This window comes from Rutilus rutilus, assembly GCF_951802725.1.
Source record: "Rutilus rutilus genome assembly, chromosome: 2".
In the NCBI taxonomy this organism is placed as follows: domain Eukaryota; kingdom Metazoa; phylum Chordata; class Actinopteri; order Cypriniformes; family Leuciscidae; genus Rutilus; species Rutilus rutilus.
The window spans coordinates 62,115,428-62,126,045 of record NC_140210.1 but is presented as its reverse complement, the minus strand read 5'-3'; the positions used below and the strand labels follow the sequence as shown (position 1 = coordinate 62,126,045).

At 48.3% G+C, this 10,618-nt stretch overlaps 2 protein-coding genes across 5 annotated transcripts in view; both read left to right on the top strand.

The window, feature by feature from the left end:
- Positions 1 to 3,451, top strand: part of wfikkn1 (WAP, follistatin/kazal, immunoglobulin, kunitz and netrin domain containing 1) — a 5,480-nt gene extending 2,029 nt beyond the window's left edge. The window contains exon 2 of the mRNA XM_084402394.1: positions 507 to 3,451. Coding sequence (XP_084258520.1) covers positions 507 to 2,009 — 1,503 coding nt within the window. The 3' untranslated portion in view covers positions 2,010 to 3,451. The remainder of the gene's footprint in view (positions 1 to 506) is intronic.
- Positions 1 to 10,618, top strand: part of LOC311286240 (integrin alpha-M-like) — a 153,911-nt gene that overhangs the window by 122,319 nt on the left and 20,974 nt on the right. Inside the window, exons 1-4 of one of the 4 annotated variants that reach the window (XM_084402358.1) lie at positions 4,760 to 5,002; positions 5,775 to 5,907; positions 6,015 to 6,163; positions 6,263 to 6,330. The exons of 2 other annotated variants lie outside the window; for them this stretch is intronic. In XM_084402358.1, the coding sequence (XP_084258484.1) occupies positions 4,969 to 5,002; positions 5,775 to 5,907; positions 6,015 to 6,163; positions 6,263 to 6,330 (384 nt within the window). In that variant the 5' untranslated portion in view covers positions 4,760 to 4,968. Of the gene's footprint in view, positions 1 to 4,759; positions 5,003 to 5,774; positions 5,908 to 6,014; positions 6,164 to 6,262; positions 6,331 to 10,618 lie in introns of those variants that run through there. One more of the 4 variants, XM_084402359.1, reaches the window with a different exon arrangement.

The window sequence follows — 10,618 nt, the reverse complement described above, 5'->3', positions numbered from 1 at the left end:
TAGTGTGTGTGTGTGTCTGTGATGGTAGGGTTAGGGTTAGTGTGTGTGTGTCTGTGTGTGTGTGTGTGTCTGTGATGGTAGGGTTAGTGTGTGTGTGTGTGTGTGTGTGTGTGTGTGTGTGTGTGTGTGTGTGTGTGTGTGTGTCTGTGATGGTAGGGTTAGGGTTAGGGTTAGTGTGTGTGTGTGTGTGTGTCTGTGATGGTAGGGTTAGGATTAGTGTGTGTGTGTGTGTGTGTGTGTGTGTGTGTCTGTGATGGTAGGGTTAGGGTTAGTGTGTGTGTGTGTGTGTGTGTGTGTCTGTCTGTGATGGGTAAGTTTAGGGTTAGGGTTAGTGTGTGTGTGTGTGTGTGTGTGTGTGTGTGTGTGTGTGTCTGTGATGGTAGGGTTAGGGTTAGTGTGTGTGTGTGTGTGTGTCTGTGATGGGTACGTTTAGGGTTAGGGTTAGTGTGTGTGTGTGTTTCCGCACAATAGGATAGCTGTACTAACTGGTGTTTGTGTTTCTGCAGGACTGCGCGGGCTTTGAGAAGTGCTGCACTAACGTGTGTGGCCTATTGAGCTGCGTGGCGTCCCGCTTCTCTGACGGAGATGAGGGCCAGTCGGGGGCGGGGCTTCCAGCAGGGGGCGTGGCCAGCTGTGACGGGTTCGAGTGCAGCCAGCAGGGGGCGGTGTGTGACGTGTGGGAGGGCCAGCCGGTGTGCAAGTGCCAGGACCGCTGCGAGAGCGAACCCGGCTTCACCTGCGCCTCGGACGGCCTCACGTACTTCAACCGCTGCTACATGGACGCGGAGGCCTGCGCTCAGGGCGTCGCTCTCGCCGAGGTCACCTGCCGTTTCCACCTGAACGCTAACCCTCTCACCACGGCTCAACCCACACCCACCGCCCCCGACTCCGAGCCGCTCCCGCCCGCTCTCTACTCCAGCCCGCAGCAGCAGGTCGTTTACCAGGGCGGCACAGCTAGCTTCCACTGCGACGTGATCGGCCACCCGAAGCCACACGTCACCTGGGAGAAGCAGACCGAAGCGCACGAGCGGATCGTGATGCGCCCGGACCAGATGTACGGGAACGTCGTCATAACCAACATCGCTCAGCTAGTGGTGTACAACGCACAGATGTGGGACACGGGGATCTACACCTGTATCGTGCGGAGCTCCTCAGGAGCGCTACGAGCCGATTACCCGCTCTCCGTCGTTAGGCGTGACACTGAGGAGTTCTTCGACGATGCTGAGGCGGGTTTGCCGTTGGGACGCCCGTTCTCGCCGGCTGACTGCATGGCGGATGTGGAGCGGGGTGAGTGTGGAGAGAAGCGGGTCGACTGGTTCTACGACGCGGCCCGCGGGGAGTGTCATGCGTTTGCGCACGGAGGCTGCGAGGGCGGCCGGAACCGCTTCGAGACGTTCGAGGAGTGCCGCGCGTCGTGCCAGCGCTCAGGGCTAGCCGTGTGCTCGCTGCCCGCCGTCCAGGGCCCCTGTAAACACTGGGAGGCTCGCTGGGCCTACAACCGCCTCGTGAAGCAGTGCACGCCGTTCGTCTACGGCGGCTGCCGCGGAAACAAGAACAACTTTCGCACGCGCGACGAATGCAACGCCGAGTGTCCGCAGCCTAAGCGCCATCCGTGTAAAACCTGTCGGCCGAGAGGAAAGATATTTGCGAGTCTTTGCCGCAGTGACTTCGCCATCGTGGGACGGCTCACCGAGCTAATCGAGGAGCTGGACTCTGGGATCGCGCGGTTCCATCTGCAGCAGGTCCTGCGTGACGAGAAGATGGGCCTGGAGATCTTCAGAACGCAACACCTGGAGGTGCTGCTCACCCGCATGGACTGGAGCTGCCCCTGCCCCAACATCACACAGCACCACCAGCGCCCCCTGCTGGTCATGGGAGAGGTGCGGGACGGCACGGCACTGGTTCTGCCGCACAGCTACGTCAGACCCGTGTCCCATCGACGTCTGAAGAAGATCCGCGAGCTTCTGGCCAGTAAGACTTGTGAGATGCTGCTGAAATCACAGGACTAGTCTTTCAAAGTCAGTCATCCAGACTGTTCATATCTTTTTCAAGTCAGTTAGATAAAAAACGTAGATTGATCTAATTTGATTCCGAAAGTCAAGTCACATTTATATAGCGCTTTTTACAACACAGATTGTATAAAAGCAGCTTTGCAGAGATAACAGGAAAATAATGCAACAGAGTTTGTTTCCAGAAGAAAATAGCGTCACAGTCCAGCTTAAGTAAGTTCAGTGATGCTTCATTTTGTTGTAAATCAGTTATTAATTTAGTTCATTTATGTAAGGGATAATGTAGAGCGAGGCGGCTGTTATAGCGAATACACTAACCCTAACCTGACCCGACGCGAAGCGGAGCCTGAAGGGGTTGTGTTCACTATAACAACCGCCTCGCTCTACATTATCCCGCTTATTACATGGCTACCCACCAAATAAATCAATAATTTGACACAAAAGTTTATTGAGGAGTTTATTGATTTAAAAACGATTGTATTGCTTCCGCTAAAGAAAATAGTCCGTTCCGTCTCTACGGTTAGAATGCTGCGTCCATAGCAACGCTCTGTTTTTCATGGCAACGGTAACTCAGCAGCGTCTGATATCAAGAAATAACACACTACATTAGAATCCAACCAAGCCATGTAATATATCTATACAGCCGCTCTGGAGAAAACCGTGGTGTCATCGTCCAGCTCAGTTCAGTTCTCATATAACGGTGTCAATGCAGGAGATCAATAATATTGTTGAATATTAAATGAAATGTCCCCAAGAAAAGTAAGACCCCTAACTAACTGCTAGCTGTTCGTACAAGTGCTTCAGACACAGTCTTGACATAATGGCTATGTTTATTCAACCGGGCCCTGGAGGTGTAGCATGGTCTAGATTCAGTTGGAAGACATACACACATACACACACACTATACATGAATATATATATATATATATTTATGTGCTACACTGTGATCTTTAAGTTCAGGACTGCACTAGTTCTCACATAATGTTCCTCAAATCTGCCTTGCTGATGGTACACATGCAAACTAACAAAGTGTGTAAGAGTTTTATCTCTTTATCTGTTGTTCTGGAAGTGTCGCATGGTCTGGATTTAGTTGCAGGACACACACACACACACACACACACACACACACACACACACGACGACAGCGCAGTCCTGAAGTGTCTCTAGTCTCTCCCCTGTGAAGGCTCCTTCGCTTTACCTCTGTCCAGATAAAACGTTATCAAAATAATTCCACGGAAAGGACAAAACTTAACAGACAAGTAATTTGTCGATGTCACTTTGTAAAGAAAGACTACACGCCTGCGCACATATATATTCAAACGTGCATACCTATAGACTGAACACGTAATATGCATGTGTAATATATAATATGCATACCTATATTTCTGTTTCAAGGTTTGTGTTCTCGAGCTCCAAACACTGTGTGTGTGAATGAACGGCCAGAACACATTAAAAGTTTCTGTTTTCTGTGAGAGCGGTGTGTGTTAGCGGCCCCTAAGTTAATAACTAATGATCTTTGCAACGGAAGTGAATCAATCAAAACTAACTTTATCTGGACAATAACTTTATTCTAGATCTGCTGTAAAGCCTAACCCACTCTCTGTTACTGTAATCTCCTGTTATCACTGTAAAGCTGCTTTGAACAACGATTTTCAGTGTGAACAGCTGTCTGTTCCTTACACAAGGCATTATACGGCGACTGCACTCGAGTCATAAGGGCCTTACACTATTACTGTGCTTATAAAGGCTTATAGGAGCTTGATGCTCACAGAGACCATTCTCATCCGTCTACTTTTACATGGGAGGAAGGAAGTCTTACGGGTGGGTCAATGATGACTGAACTTTCATCTTTTGAGTCACAGTTCCTTGAATATTGCTTTTTATTTATTGTTTTTTTCCCCCTGTTGCATATTTCTTAGAATTAGTTTACTCGATTCTATAATTAATAATTGTTTAATGCAATGAAAATGCTATTCTACAGGAAAAGTGACAGCCGAAAGAAATAAAAGTTTATTTTTTTCACAACACTTGTTTCAATAAATATGATTAATGTAACTTCACGGTTGATATAGTGGCTCGTTTGTTACAATGTTTGTGTATTTCTTCATTTTTATGTGTCTTTATACAAAAGTATCTGCTAAACAAGTTACTGTACATGACGTACATGGTTTTATTTTGGGAAATTCGGTGGCAACAGCAGCATCATAAACCTGATTGGATAATAATGTTCAGATTACTGGAGACACACACGTTATTGGCTAAAGCGTCTGCTAAATGATTAAATGTAAGTTGGATGTTCGCAAATGTTTTTAAATGTTTCAGAACATTCAGAGAACATTCAAAAGTAACATTCCCATAATGATTGAAGAAAGTGTTCCCTTAATGTTTGCTTAACCAAGAAAATAAGTTTTCAGGGAACATTCAGAAATAATGTTTTCATTATGGGAACATTAGCAAAATGTTCTTAAAACATGTTTTTGTTGTTGTTGTCCTTCATCTTTATTTCTGTGTATGTGTGTGTATTAAGGTTTGTGTGGATCTTAGTTGCACAACATACAAGTTTGAGTTTGAGAACTTGCTAAATAACATCCGAGTGTGTGTAGGTGCGTGTGTGTGTGTGTGTGTGTGTGTGTGTGTGAGAGAGAGAGAGAGAGAGAGAGAGAGAGAGAGAGAGAGAGAGAGAGAGAGAGAGAGAGGGAGTGTGTGTTAACTACACCCTTCCTGTGATGTGCACTTGTTCTACATGATCTTCAGTTCAGATGTGTGTTTCTCAGTGATGAGTACGTTTGCAAACATCATGACTTAATCTAAAGTGTTGCTGTTTGCCCTGTGAGAAACACAAACACGCACGCACACACACGCACACACACCCTGCGAGGGTGAGAAACACTGTGTTAATGAGGAAATGAGTTTGTCATGAAGACATGAACAGGAAGATGTGTGTCACAGGCGAGCAGCGATGAAGACGCTCAGCTGGATTCTGCTCATGTGGGGTAAGAGTCTCAAACATTCAGAAACTGCATTATCATTTAGTAAATACTGAGAAAAAAGTACATATATTACCCATATATAAAATATATAATTTGTTCAGTTTACAAGTTTTTGGATTTGCATTAGTCTGTAATCCTTATAATGAACTTTATAAACAACACGAGGCTGATGTGTTCATTTAGATCAGAGAGAGTGTGTGTGTGTATGTGTGTGTTTGTATGAGTGTGTGTGAGAGACGTGTGTTTGTGGAATGCCTTCTTTAAATTTACATTAACTTTTACATTAAGTTGAGGTGATGTGTGTGTGTGTGTGTGGGAACAGGGTGTGGTGGTTTTGTGGTGTGGCTATACATATGTTGCCAGGAACTCACACATCTACATGTACACACACACACACACACACACACACACACACACACACACACACACACTCACTGCTCTTTTTCTCCTGATGTTGCTGCACATTGATGGTAGTGATTGTGTCTTTAATTAATGTCAGACTCAGATGAATGACGCTGATGTCTGTGTGTGTGTGTGGTGTGTGTGGTGTGTGTGTGTGTGCATGTACACGCTTCTGTCCGCTAGACAGACAGACTGAACGTTCAGAGCTACAGTGAGTTTCTATGGCTCTGGTTAGTGCTGGTGAAGCTGGTCATTCAGTTGCTGGTTCTAGTTTTGGCTGTTTCAGCGTCTTATGAAACACCAGCAAACAGGAAGAGAAACTCAGTGAATCTTTTAGAAACATTCTCACAAGCGTCTCCTGATGTCTCAACAGTCTCTCTCACTTCTCCAGCGTCTCTTTCAGAGGCCTTCAATATCGACACTGAACATCCACTGAGATTTAACGGCACGGCAGAAGATTTCTTTGGTTACAGCGTTTATCAGTCAGAGTTTGAAAACAGGAAACAGTGAGTGAAACACACACACACACACACACACACACATACACTGGTTGCTAGCGTGTTCTACATGTGTTTTCTGAGGGTCTGATTGATTGTGAGGGTGTTTTCGGCAGGATCATCGTTGGAGCCCCATTAAAAGGAAACTCAATGGGAGCCCCATTAAAAGGAAACTCAACGGGAGCCCCAATAAAAGGAAACTTAACGGGTGAAATGTACAGTTGCACAGTAGATCTGCAGTCCTGCACACCACTGCTCTGGACAGGTATCACCCTCACACACACTATCTGTCATGACCACCGTCACACACACTATCTGTCATGATCACCGTCTCTCTCTCTCTCTCTCTGGTGATGATTGACAGGCCCAGAGAGAGTTCAGTTCTTCGGCATGTCTTCTGCTGTGTCGTCTGATGCTGGCGGACGCTTGACTGTAAGTTCAACTGCTTCCTTCATTAGTCACTTCAGTGTTTGACTTCTCATCACAGTCTCTTCTGTACTTGTGTCCATTGAACTGCAGGAATCTTCTCGGCTTTTACTGACTGTCATACTGATTGTAGGAGAGAAATTGACAACTCTCTAAAACTTCTTAAACAGTCCCTGAAATTATTTCTGTCATCACTTACTCTCCCTCGTGTCCCTCCAAATCCACATTACTTTCTTTCTTTAATGAAACACACAAAGGGTGAATGTGAAAATGTGGTATTCTAGGCATTTCCAATGAACTGAGACTGAAGCTAATATGCTTCAAAAAGATCATGACTGAATAAACACTTCAACTTCAGTCTGCTCCTCACACAAACACCACATGACTTAAAATTGTACTTTTATGGTGCTTTTTCTTTTGTTTTTGAAGTTTGAAGTCATACAAGTTTAAAACAATATGAGGGTGTCATGTTCTCTGTCTTGTTTGGTTTATGTTCATAGGTTTCGTTCTCTGTATTTTTCGAGCTATTCATTAGTTGTCATGGTTTGTAATTAGTTCTACCAGAAAGACTTGGGATGCAAAATAACGTAACAAGTATACATTTATTAACAGCCCAGCAAGCATTATGATATAAAGTTCTTTAGCGTAGGTCCCGTCCATAACTCGCAATCCGAGGGTACGGAATCTGCATTTCCTGCCCGAAGACGAAGGCAGGGCACAGCCGACCCCCGGGAGGTATGGACAGGGACCATCCTGGTGGTGGTAGTGAAGATGGAGGGGAAGGGACCATATTGGTGGTGGTAGTGAAGAAGGAGGGGAAGGGACCATACTGGTGGTGGTAGAGAAGAAGGAGGGGAAGAGACCATCCTGGTGGTAGTGAAGAAGGAGGGGAGGGGACCATACTGGTGGTGGTAGAGAAGAAGGAGGGGAAGAGACCATCCTGGTGGTAGTGAAGAAGGAGGGGAGGGGACCATATTCGTGGTGGTAGTGAAGAAGGAGGGGAAGGGACCATCCTGGTGGTGGTAGTGAAGAAGGAGGGGAGGGGACCATATTGGTGGTGGTAGTGAAGAAGGAGGGGAAGGGACCATATTGGTGGTGGTAGTGAAGAAGGAGGGGAAGGGACCATCCTGGTGGTGGTAGTGAAGAAGGAGGGGAAGGGACCATACTGGTGGTGGTAGAGAAGAAGGAGGGGAAGAGACCATCCTGGTGGTAGTGAAGAAGGAGGGGAGGGGGCCATATTGGTGGTGGTAGTGAAGAAGGAGGGGAAGGGACCATACTGGTGGTGGTAGTGAAGAAGGAGGGGAGGGGACCATATTGGTGGTGGTAGTGAAGATGGAGGGGAGGGGACCATATTGGTGGTGGTAGTGAAGAAGGAGGGGAAGGGACCATCCTGGTGGTGGTAGAGAAGAAGGAGGGGAGGGGACCATATTGGTGGTGGTAGTGAAGAAGGAGGGGAAGGGACCATATTGGTGGTGGTAGTGAAGAAGGAGGGGAAGGGACCATCCTGGTGGTGGTAGTGAAGAAGGAGGGGAAGGGACCATCCTGGTGGTGGTAGTGAAGATGGAGGGGAAGGGACCATCCTGGTGGTGGTAGTGAAGAAGGAGGGGAGGGGACCATATTGGTGGTGGTGGTAGTGAAGATGGAGGGGAGGGGACCATATTGGTGGCGGTAGTGAAGAAAGAGGGGAAGGGACCATACTGGTGGTGGTAGTGAAGATGGAGGGGAGGGGACAATATTGGTGGTGGTAGTGAAGATGGAGGGGAGGGGACCATACTGGTGGTGGTAGAGAAGATGGAGGGGAGGGGACCATACTGGTGGTGGTAGTGAAGATGGAGGGGAAGGGACCATATTGGTGGTGGTAGTGAAGAAAGAGGGGAAGGGACCATACTGGTGGTGGTAGAGAAGATGGAGGGGAAGGGACCATACTGGTGGTGGTAGAGATGATGGAGGGGAGGGGACCATATTGGTGGTGGTAGTGAAGAAAGAGGGGAAGGGACCATACTGGTGGTGGTAGTGAAGATGGAGGGGAGGGGACAATATTGGTGGTGGTAGTGAAGATGGAGGGGAGGGGACCATACTGGTGGTGGTAGAGAAGATGGAGGGGAGGGGACCATACTGGTGGTGGTAGTGAAGATGGAGGGGAGGGGACCATATTGGTGGTTGTAGTGAAGAAGGAGGAGAAGGGACCATACTGGTGGTGGTAGTGAAGATGGAGGGGAAGGGACCATATTGGTGGTAGTAGTGAAGAAGGAGGGGAAGGGACCATACTGGTGGTGGTAGTGAAGATGGAGGGGAAGGGACCATATTGGTGGTTGTAGTGAAGATGGAGGGGAGGGGACCATATTGGTGGTGGTAGTGAAGATGGAGGGGACGGGACCATATTGGTGGTTGTAGTGAAGAAGGAGGAGAAGGGACCATCCTGGTGGAGGTAGTGAAGATGGAGGGGAGGGGACCATATTGGTGGAGGTAGTGAAGACGGAGGGGAGGGGACCATATTGGTGGTGGTAGTGAAGATGGAGGGGATGGGACCATCCTGGTGGAGGTAGTGAAGATGGAGGGGAGGGGACCATATTGGTGGTGGTAGTGAAGATGGAGGGGACGGGACCATATTGGTGGTTGTAGTGAAGAAGGAGGAGAAGGGACCAAACTGGTGGTGGTAGTGAAGATGGAGGGGAAGGGACCATATTGGTGGTAGTAGTGAAGAAGGAGGAGAAGGGACCATACTAGTGGTGGTAGAGAAGATGGAGGGGAAGGGACCATACTGGTGATGGTAGTGAAGAAGGAGGGGAGGGGACCATATTGGTGGTAGTAGTGAAGAAGGAGGGGAAGGAACCATACTGGTGGTGGTAGTGAAGAAGGAGGGGAAGGGACCATCCTGGTGGTGGTAGTGAAGATGGAGGGGAGGGGACCATACTGGTGGTGGTAGAGAAGATGGAGGGGAAGGGACCATATTGGTGGTGGTAGTGAAGAAGGAGGGGAAGGGACCATACTGGTGGTGGTAGTGAAGATGGAGGGGAAGGGACCATACTGGTGGTGGTGGGGAGGATGAAGGGGAATGGACCATACTGGTGGTGGTGGGGAGGATGGATGGGAAGGGACCATACTGGTGATGGTGGGGAGGATGGAGGGGAAGGGACCATACTGATGGTGGTAGAGAAGATGGAGGGGAGGGGACCATACTGGTGGTGGTAGAGAAGGAGGGGAAGGGACCATACTGGTGGTGGTAGTGAAAAAGGAGGGGAAGGGACCATACTGGTGGTGGTGGGGAGGATGAAGGGGAATGCACCATACTGGTGGTGGTGGGGAGGATGGAGGGGAAGGGACCATACTGGTGATGGTGGGGAGGATGGAGGGGAAGGGACCATACTGGTGGTGGTAGAGAAGATGGAGGGGAGGGGACCATACTGGTGGTGATAGAGAAGGAGGGGAAGGGACCATACTGGTGGTGGTAGTGAAGAAGGAGGGGAAGGGACCATAATGGTGGTGGTAGTGAAGATGGAGGGGAAGGGACCATACTGGTGGTGGTGGGGAGGATGGAGGGGAAGGGACCATACTGGTGGAGGTAGTGAAGATGCAGGGGAAGGGACCATACTGGTGGTGGTAGCGAAGAAGGAGGGGTGGTGGTAGTGAAGATGGAGGGGAAGGCACCATAATGGTGGTGGTGGGGAGGATGGAGGGGAAGGGACCATACTGGTGGTGGTAGTGAAGATGGAGGGGAGGGGACCATACTGGTGGTGGTAGTGAAGATGGAGGGGAAGGGACCATACTGGTGGTGGTGGGGAGAATAAAGAATAAAAGAATAAAAATTCCCCAATTTTTATTCTTTTACTGATTTGGTGTTATCAGCTACTAATGCAATATGAAGAAACTTATGAGCATCAAATGATACAATGTCATCTATACGATGTTGTAATTAGGATTTTGCGAAGACGAAGATGTGCTGCAAGACATTTCATCACCCCAAATTACATAGTAAAAATCTGACCCTGTCAAAAAAGGCGGAGTGCTTTTTGCTATTGGGTCTGTTCATGTTCACACCTTAAACGAACTGTACCGAGTTCGTTTGAAACCGTACCGAGACCACCTCTTCGGCCAGGTCTCGGTACGGTTGTTTGGTCCGCACGTGTCCTTCATCGCAGATTTGTTTTTATTTAACCAGGAAGGTCCCGTTGAGATATAATATCTCTTCTACAGGGAGTCCTGGTAGAACTCCGTCCAGTTCCTCGGCCTGGTCTCTGCTGTCTCCCTTCAGGGGTTGGGGGAGTTATGTCACGGTCATGTTTAGTTTCTCTGT